This window comes from Pelmatolapia mariae, linkage group LG10_11 (genome assembly GCF_036321145.2).
Source record: "Pelmatolapia mariae isolate MD_Pm_ZW linkage group LG10_11, Pm_UMD_F_2, whole genome shotgun sequence".
NCBI classification, from domain to species: domain Eukaryota; kingdom Metazoa; phylum Chordata; class Actinopteri; order Cichliformes; family Cichlidae; genus Pelmatolapia; species Pelmatolapia mariae.
Genome location: NC_086236.1, coordinates 58,859,422 through 58,879,552, shown reverse-complemented (window position 1 = coordinate 58,879,552; position 20,131 = coordinate 58,859,422). Strand labels below are relative to the sequence as shown.

The 20,131-nt window shown below is 39.0% G+C and overlaps 1 protein-coding gene across 3 annotated transcripts in view; it reads right to left on the bottom strand.

Moving 5' to 3' along the window:
• Positions 1-7,348: 7,348 nt before the first annotated feature.
• Positions 7,349-20,131, bottom strand: part of LOC134637832 (potassium/sodium hyperpolarization-activated cyclic nucleotide-gated channel 3-like) — a 42,432-nt gene continuing 29,649 nt past the window's right edge. Inside the window, exons 3-12 of one of the 3 annotated variants that reach the window (XM_065471796.1) lie at positions 14,237-14,382; positions 13,895-14,024; positions 13,355-13,752; positions 12,351-12,474; positions 11,601-11,784; positions 11,377-11,507; positions 11,057-11,212; positions 10,872-10,950; positions 9,726-9,831; positions 7,349-9,307 (exon numbers count right to left, since the gene is read on the bottom strand). In XM_065471796.1, coding sequence (XP_065327868.1) covers positions 14,006-14,024; positions 14,237-14,382 — 165 coding nt within the window. In that variant the 3' untranslated portion in view covers positions 7,349-9,307; positions 9,726-9,831; positions 10,872-10,950; ... (4 more) ...; positions 13,355-13,752; positions 13,895-14,005. Of the gene's footprint in view, positions 9,308-9,725; positions 9,832-10,871; positions 10,951-11,056; positions 11,213-11,376; positions 11,508-11,600; positions 12,475-13,354; positions 13,753-13,894; positions 14,025-14,236; positions 14,383-20,131 lie in introns of all 3 variants that reach the window. The other 2 variants (XM_065471795.1, XM_063488356.2) reach the window with 2 other exon arrangements.

Here is a 20,131-nt window from a genome sequence, read left to right as displayed (position 1 = left end):
GCATGCATGAGTCATCGCTCGGCTCCACACACTCTTCTGTCTGACTTTGTCACTTACACTGACAGATGTATTGCTTCATAATCACTGGCAACAAACACGCAGGGATTATTTACAGCAACATGGTCGCTCTTGCAGTTGTCGTAGCAGTGAAGGCGATTTACTCCTGACTTGGAGAACTCGCCTTGTTAACTCTGACTGTGGGAACATGCCTGTAAATTACATCATGCCTGTCAGGACCCCGCAAACAATATGAACCATAATCCTGTACCTAACGAGGCTCCCATGGAAAACCTTAGAGAGGTTACTTTTAAAACGATTAATTTAACATTGACGTGTGGACTTTGTTTTTGCCCTTTTAACCAAATTAGATACTTAATAATGTCTCTACTGAAATGACTAACTGATCGGCATAAAATAATCCTCAACCAGTGACTAATTGATTATCCAACCACTGATTATTGATTAATTGCTTGGAAAAACATTCCATGGACACAGTAAAATGATTGTTCCTCCTCTTGCGATGCATGTGTTGACATCTACATCAATATTATGTCAATATTTAAATTAAAAGATGTAGGCGCTCTGAAACTGACTCCCCAGTAAATTTAACTTACTACAGTCACTAGCTCATGACTCCTTCTGGTAACACAGAATTTGCAGCAAAGAAGAAAGTCACGGGGCGCGGGGGCGGGGAACAAATCAGACAGCTAATTAACTCTGACAGGTTACTGAAATTAAGTTATAGTGATAAAACACACAAACACCATGGCTGAGTGAATTCATATATAATTCCAATATTTTACCCGCTGAGATTTTCTTCCTATTAAAATATTGTTATGTGTCATAGATGATTGTGTTACCACATGATATACATGAGTATCACAGCATAAATATATTGTGACATCACTGTTATTGTAGGCAACATATTGTGATTTTATCATATTAAAGATTATGCTCTGATTTCCACATCTAATTTACAGATTATGGAAAATATTGTTTGTGGCAGCGCTGTATTATAGGTGGAAAATGCTAGTACATATACAGTGTACAATTTATTAGGTACACCTTCCTAGTATTAGATCGGACCCCCTTTTGCCTCCAGAACTGCTTTAATTCTTTGAAGCATAGATTTAACAGGGTGCTGGAAACATTCCTCAGAGATTTTGCTCCATGTTGACATGACAGCATCACGCATGCTGCAGATTTGTTGGCTGAACATTCATGAATAAATCTCCTGTGATCACGCCATTTTACCACTATAACGAATAGTTACAGTACAAATGTCAAGGCACACACTCTCATTTACCACTTGCAGATCACAATTAAGTAATATCAGGACCACGGGTAGTCGACCTCAATGATACACTTAGATGCAAAATCCACACCACGTTTGCCTAACGACATCTCTCTCTTCGGACTTAGCTTCTGTGTCGCAAGCTGGGTTCGAACCAATGTTTTCTACAGTTGATGGCTCGAACTTGGGTCTCCCAGCCTTAAGGCAGTTACTCATCTCACTGAGCCAAAGTGGCTCCACAGATTCACACAAACCTTTACCACTCGTCCCGCCCCCATAACAGAGAAGAGTGACATTGACTGGCTTGTCAGCACAACAACCAATGACAATACAACATTAAGGTAACTGACATTAGATGGGTAAACAAACTTAGGTTACACCCCAACATATTGCTTCTGCACAGTAAATGAACTTTAAATCATGAAACCCTTTTATTTATTGGACTCTTAACTGTAAATGAAATACATTGGTACCCAAGCATATGATTTTAAACCTTTTATCAACTATTTATATTTTAACCATTTTTTATAACCGTAAACTTAACTTTTCTTTATACTGCAAGCCCGAATAATTGCAGACAGGGCTACATATACAACACAATGCACGACACACGATTAAGGCGAAACTCGGCCGTTTCCCAAAACGGTCGCACGACTGAAAAATCGGCTCAAAATGGGCCAGAAATAGCACAGTGTATGCCCAGGGAGCACCTGAAGGAAGTGGTGGTGTACACTAAGTATTCATTCAAATACTATGTTTAAAAAGAAAAAAACAACAACACCCAGAAGTCAACAGGTTATGATCTCAAACACATTCCCAGATGTTTGAGTTAGTAAGCTGCAAATTTGAGATAAGCCAAATTTATTGACGGTGAAAATTTCCTTTGTTTTGATTCAATAGCGGAAAATAAACTTTAGTATTTCATATTTTGGTAAAGTTGGAAGTGAAGTAGAACATATAATTTTATTAAATTAACAGCCATTAATATGATGAGATCATTTTATACACAGAAACACAGTTAAACCAAACCGTTTGTGTATCTGTACAATGTATTTTCCCACTTTGTTCTTTAATGTGACAAACTAAAAACTCACGTTAATCGACCAAAGTAACTTACACAGAGAAACAGACACGCTGAGCAGAATTCTTTTTGATGCTTTTAATTACATTAACACGGGACACCTCCCTGCAGGTGGAGGAGAGGGGCTGGGGGAGTGGAGGTGAAGAGATGAAAGGAGGAAGGTTGAGGGTGCGGAGAAGGATGTATGGGGTCTGCAGGTGAGGTTCTTATCAGAGGAAGGTGCGGAAAGGAGGTCAAAGGGTCTCGTGTCTTAAAGTTCAGCAGCCTCTTCAACAAGGCCTCTTTGCTTCCTTTCAGCAAAAAAACTTCCTAAACAATCTCCATTTTACCTCTTTCCTTCTTTTCTGGCTTCTCTTTCTCTTCGACTTCCATTTCTTCTTGCTTCTCTTGATTTTTCTGGTCTTTTGTGGCGTCTGTCTCTTGCTCACTACATTTTCTCTGCCCATGCAACTCCATCAAGTTTGCATAATTCTGCAGAAGTACTTCGTAGTTCTTCTTAAGTTGCTCCAATTGTTCCTCCTCATCTTTAGGCTCCTCTTTCATGTCTTTACACTCCTGCTGGTCTTCCAACATTTCCTCCACACTTTTCTGACTCTCGGCCTCTTTGTCTGGCTTCACTTTTACACTTGCATCTTTTGGATTTTCCATTTCTTGCTTCTGCTCCTCCGCTGTTTTCTTTTCTGCTTCCAGTTGTTTGTAACGTTCTTCAAGTTCCTTGTTTTTCTGCTCTGCTTCGCTTTTAGATTTTACAATAAGATCCCATTGGATGCGTTGAATTTCTTCCCAGAGACCATGTAGACGTCTCATCAGCATGTATGCGTCTCTGAAGTCTTGGTTTATTCTTCGGAGGGCGTTGACGACATCCTCACGCTGGCGAGAAGCGCCAATGTTTAGCGGATTTCTTTGGTTGTTGAACCTTTGGGTCATTGTAAAAAACTAACTTTTTTCTTTACCTTAAACAAAAGAAATCCTTTCTAGACACGAAATTTAACGTTGAATACTTTTGCTGTTTGCGGTTGAAGAGCTTGTTAGGTTTTGACGGAAGAAAACACACTGACGAGACAAGCAAAGAAGGTTTAAACGACGCTTTCAGCTGTTTGCCACCGCGTGTCCATGGCAACGACCTCTGACAGGGCTCAAGTTATTTTGCTCTTCAAAAACAAATAAATAACGACAGTTTTGTATTTATAATTTTGTTCCACTTTCCCTTTTCCCCAAATATATTCAATACATTTTTTGGTTTTCCTTAACAAATTCTCTGTTTTTGGTCTCATCCTTCACACCATCTGGGCTCCAAATAACTTTTTCTTCTGCGTGTCAGTCAGTTAAACTCACCCACTGCAATAAAACTATAGCCCTTAAATAACGTTGCGTTACGAGAGCACCTCTAAAAATACTTTTACTGCTATATTAATAGTAGTAATAATATCGTTTTTAGTATTTTCTTATATTTTCCTAGGTAGAAAAAAAAACGAAGAGGCAATTTTATGACAAAAATCAGTGATGCAGACTTAAATCACCCTTTAACAGAAATACAGCGAAAGCTCAGACTGTTCTGATAATGCGTTGGGTTTAATTACAAAGATTCTGCTTATTTTTTATGTGTTCTCTAATGATCTTTTTTTTTTAAAGTTAGTTATTGTAGCTTAAATCGTTAGAGATTTAAGCGGTTCATTTTAACTTTCTGAACCACTCTGCTCGGGAGTTGCCGGCCAAGGAGCTGATCTACTTAATTATTTTAGTTTGTTAAAAATTCTATTCATATTCTGCTTGAATTTGTCTTCAGTGTTTGTAACAGTAAAGCTCCAGATCCCGGTGACAGCAAATCACAACAGCAGCCTGTATTCAATTGTTTTTTTTTTTATTCACTACAACATTTAAGGTTTGTATAAGAGACTGAGAGAGGAGGACAGAGAGGGAGAGAAAGGAAAATATGTGATTGACTGAAATGTGCCTATTTCTCATCTTGTCAGCTTTGTAACAACTAGTTCTTTAACGACTGAGCGTTTGCTTTTTTGGGTTTTTCTAACTAAAGGCACCAGAGAAGTGAGGATGAAAGAGAGGAAGTTTAAAGCACCTGCCCCTTTCCTGATTGGTGCCCTAACTGCCCTTTTCTTGAGGCAATTTTTTAATCTTTATTTATTTAATTTATGTGTGTGTGCGTGTGGGGTCTTACCTGCACCCCTCAACAATATTATTTAACTATTAATCACAGTTTAGCTAAATAAAAGGATCTGGCTTGCATCAGTCACATGACTACCATTAACCAATGATCGCCCTTGACTGCAGAGCGCGCTGGTTACGAGCCAGGAACGAAGAGCGCGCGTATTTTTTTTTTGCCGTCTGAGCGGTGCTTAGCTGACAAATTGAAACAAATGGGTGTGCTGTGTGTGCACCAGCGCCACTAATATTAGCTGTCCTTTTATTAACTGCACAAGTAATGCTGGTCATAGCTACTAGCTGGCTGGGTAAGGGTGTCAGGGATCTTAGTCTGTCCCTTGTTTAGGGAACATATTTAGTTTTAAAGTAAGTTCAAGGGCTTTTCCTGCCTTTCTGGAGGACTTATTAGATATTTTTTGTGAAATATATGCATATCCACATAATTATGAATTATTATAATTATGATATTATGAAAAAACCCTTTAAAAATATGGATTTATATTTCAAATATGGCAAAGTGCTGATTTTACAGCAGCAAAATGATTGTCTCTCTAGAGTTTAAACATTTAACAAACTTTCTGCCTGCATAGACTGGATAGTCAAACAAATTGAATCCCCATAAGTACATTATTTTATATTTTTTACTTTATTTTTTTATTTTAATTACTTTATTGTTATAGCACTAGGAATAAATAATAAGGGAAGTACTCTGGACAATGATGTAAAATCTATAAAGATTTTTTGCAAAGGATTCAGGTAAAATTAATGGCTACAGTGACCCTGAGCCATTGCTAATAGCTAAAGTGTAGCTTTTGATTATTGTCACATGCTGCAGCGCAACTAAGAACTAACCCAACTACAACTGTTCCAACCTGATTTAAACCTGTTTCAATATTTATAAACAAACAAACAAAATGAAATGTATACATAATACAAGGGCGGCTCTACAGGTGGGCAAGTGATGTGTGAAATCACTCCTTTACAGAAACTCAAGTTCTTTTATTTATGTATTTTGGGGGGACTTGTTTGTATAATTTGTACCAAAACAACAAAATGTCTTTGTTTTCTTAGAAAACATAATGGTACGTAAAATAGGATCTCGCCAACATCTTGAATTTATGGGGAGAAAGGAGTCTGGTAGGACGATGTTCCCTCTAAGCTGCGCACATGCGCAATTGCGCACTGCTGGCACGGTCACTGCGCACAGCAAATCTGCGTTGCGCACAAAAAAAAATCTAACCTGAATTGAAATTAAAACTTTAACAATTCTGTTTTGCAGTGTTAGTCAGTAAGTGGCTGGCTACTCCCGTATGGGATTAGAACGATGCCACCTTATCCCATAGTCCAGCCAATAATGCGATTCACATTCGTATATACGCAGCTAATCAACGTCGCTGACAGGCTATGACAGCGTCCTTATGTGCCGACACCGGTGTTTTAGCTAGCAAAGCAGCATGGCTGATGTGGAGTGAAGCCACATTAATGACAACGTGTACAACCATTGGAGATGTGAGCAGGACAGACAGAACAATTGACGGAAAAAGTGTGGACTTTATACCAGTTTTTAAATTGTGTTGATAGGCCACATAAAACCAGAGTTATGATAAAAATATATGCAATGTTTGGTTTTCTTCCTGAATACTATCGTTGTTTATATTTACTGTGGGAAGAAACGGTAAAAACGACGTTTTATAAGGAAAACGCTCGAAAGCACTCTCCACCTGTGAGCAAAGACAAACCCCCACCCCCCTCTGCCTTTCCTATTCGTTCAAAAAAGTACCATGTCGACCAATGAAAAAAATGATATGGCAACGTGGCATCTAGTTGTTAAGAAACGGGGGGAAGTTTTAGGAGTGACGGCGTGTTTTGAGATGTGAGAGATTTGAGACGTTTAGCGCAAATCTTGTGTAGTTAGTGTGTAGTGTAGTTAATAGTTTTGTTGTGTGTGTCAGAACAATGAGGCGACTGCTGAATGTTACAGGTGTTACAGAAGTGATGCATCAGGCCTGCAGGTATCTGGCTGTTGTGCTCCTTTATCTCATAGTGGACAGAATTAATTTTTTGGAGTGGCACAAATAATTTGTGTGGCATCAAATTTGATGCAGAACAGCTGATTGTTCTGTAAATAGTTTGAAATGTTTATTTAAAAACGCCTTGGCTGCATTTAAAAAAAAATAGCTGCAAAAAACTTTTGTTTGCCAAACTGAGTTACTTTTTTGAAGAAGTAACTATATAATTAATTGCCCAGCATTGGTCATTATATACTATATTTTGCAGACAGAGAGTTACAGGACTCTCTCCCAGACCACAGACTCATACTCATAAAAAACACAAAGTCATAAAGTTGTGTTTTCGAAATTGGAGTTCAAGTTATTTTTACTTCCAATAGTGTTAACATACTACACAGGCCAATGGCTAGATTCTTTTTTTTACATTTTCATTGTAAGTGGGCTAAAGCAGTTTAAAAGTAGTCTAACATAAATGTAAATGCTGTAATTTGATTATTTTAATAAACCATGTAACTTGGATGGATTCGATGCTGGCGTGACCACAGTGCACACATCTGATGTCGCTCACAGTGGTCCAAGGGACCGCTTAGGGAGTTTGTGTGTTCGCGCAGACACATGAAAAATTAGTGGGAACATTGGGATGATATGACGGCATTTTGAACAAATTTATGCAGATTTATGTTTTAAACTGCTCATCTACCCAGAGAGAGTTCACTCATCCATTTAATTCTTCACAAACAGGAAAAACACGGACGGCAGGCATTGCAATTCAGTTCAGTATTATTTCAGAGGTAAAAAAAATGGTGAAATGCTGTTTTTCTTTCTAGGGCAAAAATTTCAAACCTTTGTGGGTCTGATGGGGAAGAGAAGCTCTTGGGATTAACACTTTCATAAATCTACACTCACATCAGCTTACATCTGCCTGGTCAACTGTTGGTTTCATCCCCGCAGGAGCTCTGTGACCCGGCGTCGATTCAAGGCTGAAGATCGGAGAGAAAAACTACATTTCCATCCGTGTGATTTGTCTCCATTCAACTTTTATAGTCTGTACATATTATTTAATGTATAAAATATCACATTTAGTGCCATTGAAAATCGCCCTAACACTTAAAGTGCACAGAGCGACACCTAGTGGTAAAACAGTCTCCTATATTGTCATTATAGAAATCATTTAATAATTCAAAATTACCAGAGCACGTGTTTTAATTGAGGGGCTATAATAATAAAAATAAAAAAAAGCATTCTTTTATGTTTATGTTTCCTTCACAAAACTGGTGTTCTAGCCTGCTGCGCTGATGGGACGAGGGTTACAGGTTTAACAGGTACACTCAAAACCAAAACAGAAAGGATTCGTTAATGCCTTGTCCTTTTCTTACTGTAGTGGCAATTGCTTTTGTTTGACAGACCAAACATCCCACAATTAAAAGTCCACAAGCCACTACTGCACTGAGATAATATTTCGTACGCAGGCAAAAGAAGTCCACTGTCCAAACTTGAAAGTTGCGTTTTTATGGGTTATTTATCCAGTTTGGCAAGCAATAACAAGATCCATTTTTTGTTACTTCCTCCTGCTTCTCCTGCTCTGGTAAAAAAAACCATAGGCCCACCCCAGTGCATGCTGGTCCTATACCAGTCTCTTTATTTATAGAAACAAAATGGCCCTACAGCTCTCACTAACTAATTTAACAAGGTAACATCAAACAAACAAAACATTGAAACAAAATATTAACCTACAAATAAACTTGTAAATAAACCCCAAAATATAAGTAAGCTAACAACAAACTTTAACTAATTTCAAAATAATAAAAATAAAGAACAAATAGCTCCAACACTTACTTTGATACACATTTGAAGGTCAGGTTAAATGTTCATATACTTTAACTTTTCCTGTAAACAAGTATTTCAACAGAAACTGATTGTACAGACTTAACTTGTGGGTATTTGTAGGGATGAACCGATTGTGAAACTGCGGGCCAACACAGATGTTTAAAGGTTGGGGAAATTTGGCCGCCATTTATAAAGATTATTGGTACATATTCCATATTCAGCATTTCATATCACTCTCTAACGATTTAATCAGCACAAAATTAAAGCAAAAGATAAACACTGGCGTGGCCGCAGGTAAATGATAAATCTACACACCCCAGTCATTTAAAATCAACCTTGGGAAGAAAGAAAGCAGCAGATTTGGGGGTGGAGAACAGTATTTACTTGTAACAATAAAATAATAATAACATCAACAATAATAATTAAAATAATATGGGAAATAAACATTCCTTGAGGATGATGAAGAAGATAATGATGACTAGTTCTTAGGCAGCCAGGGGGCTCTGCAGAGGCTGTTCTGGCCTTACATGCACCCTCTAGCAGCTGGGAGCAGGAGCACGGCTGTGCTGGCAGACAGAGCAGGGACAGAAGAAGAGGGAGAGGAGAAGAGGGGAGGATAGAGGAAGATCGGGAGGAGGTGGGGTAATAGCCGAGCCACACACTGGTGTCCTGACTGGCAACATTGGCAAACAAAACTTTCTTGAGTTGGGGTGGTCCTGCCGACTGTCCTTAAAAGATCTTGCCTTTCTTTTTGTTTTTCTCCAGGGTCCTGAAGAGGGGAGGATAGAGGAAGATCGGGAGGAGGTGGGGTAATATCAGAGCCACACACTGGTGTCCTGACTGGCAACATTGGCAAACAAAACTTTCTTGAGTTGGGGTGGTCCTGCCGACTGTCCTTAAAAGATCTTGCCTTTCTTTTTGTTTTTCTCCAGGGTCCTGAAGAAGAAGAGGGGAAAAGTTGGTGACACTTGTGAAAGTGAAAAAGGTCACATGCATATGTAACAGGCAGACCCAAACAGGAAGTAAACAGTAGCTCCATGTTGAAGCAATAACACAATGGCGACAGCAGAGGGGGCTGTTATGTTTCTGATTTTATTTTATTCTGTAAAGAAAAGAATATCTGCTTTGAAGGACAGACAGAAAAGGCACTAATCTATTTACATAGTGGAAATGTCATACTCTAATAATGATCAAGTTTTAATTCTCCTTCTTTATGTATTCCTTTTAAAAAAATCACAACTTTTAATACAATTATCTTCGTGCAGACGTGTGTGGTAAAACGCAACCTGCATTAAATTACAAACATCATAAAAAAAGTCTTATTATGTTGTTTTATAAGACAGTAAATCCTTGCCCATATGTCGTGTTCAGTCTTGTACTCCTGCATGATGTGTCAGTATGTGAGCTTGCCGACTCAGGCTCTCAATCTGCTTGATCAGGAACTGTTTGTCACGGCTCTCCTGTAAACCAAAAACCCATAAGTCCATGTGAGAATCAGGAAACCATTTAACTTACTGTTTCAAAATGAAGACTAATGACATATATAAAAGGTCCCCATTTAATTTTGGGACTGTAAAGAAGTGGATCTCTGTGTCCTTCACTTATAATGTTTGGAGATATAAGAGGTGATGTGATCGCTATTGTCAGGGGGATAGCATACATGTGTAAAACTACAAAAAACAACCAAGAACAATACAAAGTGTTTTTTTAACTTCCACCTGGAAAAGATTGAAATATCAGTGGGACACTTCGTGTCAAGGTGAACACTAAAAGTGATTTCTTATTGTTGGCTTTAATATCACCAACCATTCCCATTTTATTACGGTGTATCCATATAAATGTATTAGACTGTTTCATTTTGTAACAAATACTGAAACATGATGGAGAAGCAGTTGTAGAAAACTGATAGTACAGTTTGAAAAAGACTGGCTTGTTTGGAAAGGTTGCCAGGAGAAAGCCTCTTCTCTGTAAATCATGGCAACACAGCTTAAGTCTAAAGTACTCAGATTCAACTATGAGACCATCTGTCTGACAGCTAAAGCTTGGCTGAAATTGGGTCATACAGCAGGACAGTGATCCCAAGAACAGCAGCAAATCTACAACTGAATGGTTGACAAAGAAAAGAGCCAAGGTCGCTGCAATGGTCCAGTCAAAGTCCTGACCTTAAACATACTGAAAAGCTGTAGTGGGCCAAAATTCCTTCACAACAATGTGAGAGACTAATAAAGTCATACAGAACACGGTAGTTCTACCAGCTACTGAATCAGGAAGTGTACCTAGTTTGTCACACAGCGCTTCTGCATTTGGGCATAATTTTTGTTAAGTAATCACATGGTGTAAAACATCATGTTAGAGTCTGATAAGGACCAGATGATTTTTTTGTTACTATGTCCTGAACAATTGAAAGAGGATGTATTTACTTTCCTTCTTTGGCTTTTTCCTTAAATACCTGACTTTATCTAACAACAACAACAACAATAATAATAATGAAGCAGTTTACCAGTTTAAGCTGAGCTTTTAGCAGTGCAATGCTTCTCCCATAGACAGTTGCTAAAGCTACGACATAGCACATCACCACACTGCCAGGGAGAAGAGAGACATAATATTACTCCATGAAATGCACAGTAAGGACTATTTAATCTGCAGGTCATCATTACACAAATAGCATACTGAGAGTTCGCGCACATTGATAATGCAAAAAGAGGGATGGAGAATGCCTGGGAGCCGACGAAGAAGAGAAACTCCTTTGTGACTTCAGAGAGATTGTGGAGAGAATCGGGAACAGTCGACCACATGGTACTGGATGAATGGAAAGGACCGCAACCGTAAGAGGGATGGATCCTGTTTGAGGAAGAGGGACACACTTGTCCTCAGCAATGTTAAATAACATGAAAAATGTTTTCATGCAAAGTTTATAGCAGTGACAGCATCCAGCGAGTTTTCTTACAGTGCTGCAGAAAAAGCAGTTGTGTTGCAACTGTTACAGGGAAGTATGAAACACTCACTCATAGAGACTGTAAATCATGACAACTGTTGCCAAGCCTCATCCAAACAGCAGCACCAACAGGAAAAAGAAGGTGGAGGTGGTGGAACGAAACGTCCTCAGCGCTGGCCGACAGTCTTCGAAGAGTGTTATCTGCGGGGAGAAAGTTGCAATTTAATACTGGATTAGGGACACAATCACCAAGCAACGTGTGACGTGTTGGCGGTGTTAAAGCTAGAGCTTTACCTTCTTGCAGTAAAACAGGATGACAAACTTCAAGGTGTTGATGGCGGGCAGCAGAGGGCAAAAGAGAGCTCCTACCCAGACCACGGTCTGACCATAAACCAGCCCGAGCACATTGGAGGGAACCACAAACTCCTGCCGCTCCACCCACTGAACAGGCTTACAGGAACAGTTATCCACCACAAGCCTACCACACACACACAAAAACACTACATAGCTGAACACAAGACTGATTGACCAGTATTCATATATCCAGCATGCATTCGCATTAATACGACTCATATCTTTATGCTATAAAAAGTACCTTCCAATAAAAGGCAGTGAGCGGAGGCCGGAGTCTACCATTTTGTGGTAGGATTCGAAGTGCGTTCCTGAGATACCGACGAGGCCTCCCTTGCGCAAGTAAATCGATCGACCGCTGTTGCCTTGTTTTTCCTTCACGGGAATAAGTCCCTAGATCAGCGGGGTCTGAGTTTAGACCCAACACCTGACATGCTTTATCATTATTATTTATGACTTTTTAAAATACAAACAGAGTGTAAATGAGTTTCCAATTAAATTATTCTGTCAGTTTTTCTTTTGCATGTCGAAGGCTTCAAGGGGTCGTGCTTAATTTACCCAGAAAAGTCTTGATCCAGACAGGGAACTTATACACAAACAACAGAAGGTCTGTCTTATAGGACTCTCTCCGTGCTGTTATGCTCTAAAAATGAAGATCAGTACAGCATGTATCACATCAAGTAATACAATTACTTGGAATTCATTGTAGTTGTACTCGCACAGTGTACAGCTTCCTTCAAACTCGTCAACGTCGCAGGTGATCCAACTAGACAGAGTGTAGAGGAGAACACCCAGACTCACCAAACAGAGACAGTGCCTGGGGGTGGAAGAGAAATGGCTAATTTTCATTCATCTAATATTAATTTCACACTATCTTACTTGATAACTCAACACAGATAAGGATACACTACCATATTTAAAAATTTGTTACATAAAACTAATGACCAAGTTTAAAGCAGGGAAGGTTTTAAGCTGTTTTTTTGTGTTTATTTTACCTTGAGGGCTGTATGAACAAGGTTTTTAGCTGATGTAAGTTGTTCTCTATGTGGGAGCCAGGGTGAGCTAGTTTTTTTTAAAAAAACTGAAGGACATGCCACACAAAGTAACCTGAGTTGAAATAGAAATTTGTAGAACAGGTAAGGTGGTGATTCCAGCGTAATTTCCTTCGTATTGCACACTATATTGGAGAATTATGGCAAAAGCATTATAGCAGCTTGTGTATAGCTATCGTGGCCAGATAATAAAACATCTGGGTTAGATTATATTTATTATCAGGCATTTACCAATTTGCTGTTTGTTTGATCCATGGCTTGTGACTAGACCCATTGTTGTCTGCTCTGTTAGAGCCAGTCGTTAAGGATGAACCTGGCAAGGTAGGCAGTCTTGATAATTATGGGCCTAGTTATAGTACTATGATTAAAGTGAGTAAAATTATTTATCGCATTTAATATTGTGGTCAATGTTTAAATTAGATTCAGCAGCATCATTATCAATAGTTGTTATAGTGTTATAATTCTGCATTTACTCTCTTATTTACAATAAAAATTTCCACATTTGCTGGAGTTTGTCATATCTCATTGTGTATTCATGATAATTTCAGATATGGGCTTGGAGTGACTGATCAGATTTTTTTTCAAGCATTACGAACACAAACAAATTAAATGCAGTCTATGTGACATAAGCCCTTTCTCACAAACCTTAAGAGAGCCAATATGATAGTAGTGCTGCGGGAGTATTGCTCTACTAAGGCGAGCTTGTCACACAGCAGAGGCACCACAAAGTTTCCGGCAGTGATGACCATGGATGGGAGATACAGAATAATCAATTGAACGATTTCTTCCTCTTCCTTAAAAGTCCTTTTCTGTTTAGCAGAAATGGGAGATGGTCACCCAGAGCTTCAAGATCATGTTGGCATCATTATTTTTACATCGTTTACCTGGCTGAACTTTGTGGCCTCACAGATGCCGTAGAAAGCTCCTCCAATGAACCCAAGTGAAAGAACAGTCATTAAAACACGCAGAGAGTATAAAATCACTTTTTTTGATGTTGACAGATCAGCCTCGTGTCTCTTTCGACTCTCCTTCTCCAGATCCACCTGGCCAAGGGAGAGAAGAGAAATGAGGGGTCACCTGAAGGCACATCGTGCATACGAAACAGTGAAACAAAGCTGCCACGTGTGGGTCACAGTTCTCTTTTCCAGCACTTCATCCTGTTAAGTAGGATAGATCCCTTCTGACCTGCAGCTGGTAGAGGATGTTTTTTTGCTTCAGTTTGGTAGCTCTGTCTCCCAGGCAACCATAGACCCATCCGGTGAACACAATCATGCTGCTTCCCGTTGCCACAGCAACTCAAGCTGCAGTCCCCATCCTGTGTGTGAACAGCCAGTGAAAAGGATACAGACAGAAGTCAGGCTGACTGAACTCAGGACTCTAAGCTAAACATGCAAACACACAGCCTTTATTTACATAATGCATCTGTTTAACACAAATTATAGTGTCTCCAGACCCCATAAATTCAGTAAAGTAAACCCAATTTTGCCCTCTAATCCAAAACCTGGTCATTTCGGTTGTGGAACTGACCATGTTACGATGCAGATGAGACAAAAGGCAAAGTAGAAGACAGCAGTGAGGATGTAGGCAAGAGAGATGTTATAGGAGAAGTTCCTGTTTGGCATCTCTGTGATGTTGTAGTAGCCATAAAACAGGTACAAATACTCCATAAAACCCTGTAAAGGAGAGAAGAATATCAAGCTCAAAATGCAATTCAATTTTGCCAGCTGAGAATAAAAGCAGGAGAATTGTGCAATTTCTTCACTTTGTCTACAATATAGGCCTAGATTTATTATTTAGGCCTATATTGTAGGCTTCAGCTCCAATGTGAAGCCTAAAAGCACAAATGAACCAGTGTCATTCACTTAAAACACTTTGACAAAGTGCAGTACAAAAAGCACAGGTGTAAAGCCTAAAATGAGTCACAGCTCATTCAAACTAGCTGCTTTAGTTTCAGTGTAGTGGTTCGGCGTGTGCTGCCTTACTTTCATGCTCATGCCAACATAATGTCAGTAACACCGGTGACTTTCTATTTTTAAACCACCACACATAAAAACACATTATTTACTCCAGCTGTACCTTGAATGTGTTCTCAGTGTCATCTTTTTGCAGAATGATAACTGGAATGACACTTCTATTAAAGTCTAAAGTGCAGGTCTATATACATTCTGCAAGTCTCTCAACGTCTCACAGTTCCCGAAAGGAAGTCGAGTGGGTATTGATAGAACTTCATCGTCTGGTTAACTTCATACACCTTGCATTTATCTGAATTTGAAAAAAATAAAACACAGTAAACAAAAAGCTTCCTCTGAACATAAAGGTCATGATGTTGCCCCAAGAATTTATGATATTTTTAAATAAATAAAATACACAGAAAGAGACAAGGAGATGCAATGCAGCTGCAGTGGAAACTATTTAACGTCTAAATAAGATCCGTTTCTCATGTGGCTTTAAAATAGTCAAAGAATGAAGAACATGAAATACCAGCTGTCTATAACAACTGGCTAATGAAATTAATTGGGCTTAAATGAAGCTATGCGTTGAATGATTTTTCTTCCAGAAATCTATTTGGAAATTATGTTGTGTGTGTTTTGCAGATCCAAATTATCCCAGCTCCATTACAAGACTCATGTTATTTAGATGACTTAAGTTATTGATCATATACTGCTAAAAGTTAAATCTGATCACCTCCAATGTAATTGTAAATATGAGAGTTTTGTCTCTGTATTTCATCGGCCATCTCTCTGATGAATGTTAACAGTTTTCCTCTACGATCACATCTAATAGTTGACCGGCAACAAATCCAGACTCAAACAAATAAGTGAAGCACTTCCTTGTGAGGATAATCTGTGTATCCACGAGCTGCTTTCTTGTTGTCCCCTTTCATGGACTTTACTCCCTTTGTAAATGACTGCACATGCACTTCCTTATTGGCTTCAACCTAATGAGTTAGCTCTTTATACCACGGCGGTGGTAAAAAAGGCCCAGCAGCGTCTCCACTTTCTGAGAGTGCTCAGGAGGAACAACCTGGAGGAGAGGCTGCTGGTGACATTCTACAGAGCCACCATAGAGAGCATCCTAACGTACGGCATAACAACATGGTATGCAGGGTGCTCAGCTGCAGACAGGAAAGTACTGCAGAGGGTCATCAACACAGCCCAGAAGATCACTGGCTGCTCTCTGCCCAGCCTGGAGGTCATTGCAAACTCTCGGTACCTCAGCAGAGCTGGCAATATCATCAAGGAATACTCTCACCCCAGTAATCAACTGTTTGAACTATTACCGTCAGGCCGACGGTACAGGCCACATAAAACCAGGACAAACAGATTCAGGGATAGCTTCTTTCCCAGAGCTATCACCGTAGTAAACAAGCACAAAAACAATTGAACCTGCTTATCTATACCATACTGTCACTGTCACTATATTATGCTGCTATTCATACTGTCATTATATTAATGCTGCTATCCTGTATATATCGTACTTACTATTGTTTGAGTACTTACGATTGTTTTATTGTACTTTTTATATTTTACATTTATATTTATTACTGCATTTTGCACCAAGGGAGTGGCACTCCAATTTCGTTGTACCCTGTACAATGACAATAAAGGCTATTCTATTCTACCCAGCCAGAAGGGAAAAGCACACTGAAAACAAGGATGTCAGATATTTTGTCTTTTTGAAGTGCTAAAATCATAAATGTCTTTGACTTTACAGGAAATTGGAGGAAATGAATGCATTTTAACAGCGGGCAGGGATGCCAGGAAATGAAATACAACACGCTGCTGTGTACAACAAAAGCAACAAAAGGTTTTTAATAACAGGATGTCGTTAACAAACATTTACTTAGAGGAAGCACCGCGTCCCAATGCTTTGCAGAGGCTTTAATATGAATTTTATAACAAACTAAATCTTCACAGAGGAAATGCTGAGATGTATTGCGCTTTCAACACTGTTACAAATCAGGGAGCGTTACAGCTGGCGCAAAAAACAAACAAACCACAAAACAGACTAAGAAATAAAATTAATTCTTTGGAGACAAGCGGTGAGCAGGAGGACTTTTTGCAGTCATCGACGTGTGACAATAGAAACATTTCTCCAACGGTAAATAAAAAACAGCACAACATAAAATTAATTTGTAATTCGCATAACCTCAAGACCATACAGTGTGAACCAACAGGTTCAACAACACTTAACGTTGCTGAACCTAGATCTGGCCTACTGAAGCAACCCCAGATCACAACACTCCCATCATGGGGTTGCACAGTACATAATAGGCATAATATGTGCAACACTTCATCCACCTCACCCTGATGCTTTCATCACTCAGCAGTGTAAATCTGCACTCGGACCACATGATCTTTTTCTATTGCCCCAGAATCCAATCTTGGACGCTCCTTACTAAACATTTCCATCTGGCGATCGTGGCTCAAGAGTTGGCACTTTGTCTTGTTATTGGAAGGTTGCCGGTTCGAGCCCCGGCTCCGACAGTCTCGGTTGTTGTGTCCTTGAGCAAGACACTTCACCCGTTGCCTACTGGTGGTGGTCAGAGGGCCCGGTGGCACCAGTGTCTGGCAGTCTCGCCTCTGTCAGTGTGCTACAATGTAGCTTGCCATCACCTGTGTGTGAATGTGTGGGTGGATGACTGAATGTAGTGTAAAGCGCTTTGGGGTTCATAGGGACTAAGTAAAGCGCTATACAAATACAGGCCATTTACCATTACCATTCCCAATTCCTCAATCATAAATGAAAAAAAAAACAAAACAAAAACCCATAAATTTTTAATTCTTTCCCCCATAAAGAAGACATTTGACAATCTCCCTAGCACGCTCAAGCGAGCATCAGTTCTCTGTGTGAAAATGGACAATTCCTTTGAGCTGATAGGAAGTCAACAGTAAGTCAAATAACTATTGTTACAAACAAGGTATGCACAAGGGCATCGCTAAACACACAACACATTGAACTTCAAAGCAGATGGGCTACAGCAGTGGAAGATCACACTGGGTGCCACTCGTGTCAGCTGAGAACAGAACTTTATGGTGCTAGCTTAAAGTTACGGTGTAAACGTTAGCTTATGTTGTAGTAAAGTTGTTACTGTTTAAATGATGTTAGGACAGAAATATTAGCTTCTGTCATGACTAACGAAGTTACTAGTTAATAAAGTTCCCAGTAAAGTGATTAATCGCAGCCACAGATTGACAGTAAATATCTCGATTAGCTTCAATGCATCTATAATAAATATGTGCACATTTCAGTGCTTCGTTTAAACTGTATGATACTTGCAACCCTAGCTGTGTGAACAAAGCCTGGCTCCTTTAATCCTGCATGACAAACCTTAGGATGCAGGTTATTACTCTTTCCTGCTGGCACACCTGTCACACCTGAGAGTCAGCTAGAAACTTACAGTAACGTGTGCATCATGCAAAGACTGCCAGACTCTGTAATACTGCAAATGATCAGTGACTCAGGTTAACACTAAAATTTAAACAGTCCCCCTCTGTGTCTCTGGGTGCTGAACATCTAGAATCAGATTGAGTCAGTCTGCATCAGCTGAAGCTGTTATTTGTAAATATCTGTATTTTTTAATTCAGGTGTGGGGAAAATACGTAAGACTGCAGTGATGCGATGTACCAGATTAACCCTTGTGTTGTCCTTGGGTCATTTTTGTCCTCTAAAGAAATCTTTTGCTATCAAAAATGTGTTTTTTATTCATCAAATGGTCTGAAAATAACAGAAGTTATTCATTACTATGCTATGCATGATTGGAATAAGTTTTAAGTAATTTGATTTATTTATGCGGTTTTTATTGGATTTTATAACACCTGTGGTCCTCGTGGACAAAAATGACCCCAAAGTACAAAGTGTTGCAAAGGGCCATATTTTCACACCATACTGCTTTCAAACATCTTTGATCTTTATACCAGAGGTGTGGACTCGAGTCACATGACTTGGACTCGAGTCAGACTCGAGTCATTAATTTTATGACTTTAGACTTGACTTGAAAAAAGGTTGTAAGACTTGTGACTTGACTTGGACTTTTACACCAGTGACTTGGGACTTGAATTGGACTTGAACCTGTTTACTTGAAAAGACTTGATATTTTACCCAAATCTAAAATTTAACATACATATCATATAAAAAGTGCGGACCATTAATTCACTTTATTCATTCATTCATTCTTACCACACTCGGTATGTATGTGAGCATGAGCTGTAGCACAGCCAATCAAATTAACCAGATTTTAAAAAAACAAAAACGCTCAAGCCAAAAATGCTCCCAAGAGTAATTTCTTTCAGGTACATAAACTACGAAGTAGTCAACAAAAAACGAAACGCAATATGCAAAACATGCAAGAAGAGAATCACAGACGGAGATGGAACAACTTCCAACTTTGTCCGACATTTGAAGTTGCATAAAGAACGGTAGGTGGTGCTTTTTTTTTTGATACGATGAGATAGCTGACTTAGCTAACTTCATCTTATTAGCAAATGTTCTCCGGGCTACGTTGATGATACTGTTTGGCTTTAACAGGTATGATATGTTTGTCATGCTATTTCTGGTTCTGTAGCTGTACTCAGGGAAGAGAGTTTCTCTCCGTCTCCTCCTCATCATTAACCCCGTAGATTTAACCCAGTTTAGACTGACAAATATTTATTTTACCATCACATCACAATTCAAAATCACTGTGTTTAATCTGCAATTAGTGTATGGTCGTGTTTAACTTTTTTTTTGGTTAGAAAATCTGGCCCACCTTAGTGTGTAATTGAGTAGTCCTGCTATACATGGCCTTTTTCTTCTGTCATTTATGTCGATACATCAAATAAAATACTTTGATCTTATGTTATTAGCTGTTGTTTATTTGCAAAGGTCAGTTATTCTTATCAGGGATGCTAAACATTGCTTATTAGAACTGTATGCAGAGTTTTGAGAAAAGTGTTTTAATAAATAATTTTTATATTTTTTTTATTTATATTTTTTATTGTCTTTTTATTGTCTGAAAACTATGAGGGTTTAAGTGTTAATATTTATTTAGGATTATTAGGATCAACTTAAAGTCAAATGCAATTCATGAATGGCTGTAATGGAATTTCTGACATGAGTCTAATATGCTTACCTCTATCAGATTTGAAGAATACCAGATGAAAAAGGGGATCACAAATGAACTTCAACAGCCTTCCATATCACAGTTTATGGACACAGTACAGCATGACTCATCCACAGCAGAAAGCTATCACGAATGCATTATTAAGTGACTTGATTATTGGTTGCAACCTGGCCCTTTCTATTGTGGAAAACAAGAATTTTCGGCACTTTCTGACAGTAGTTGACAGAAAATACAGCCCGGTATGTCGCAGAACAATTATATCAAAAACAGAGAACCTCACTGCTGAGAAACGTTCAATGTTAAAAACTCAGTTGCGCGAG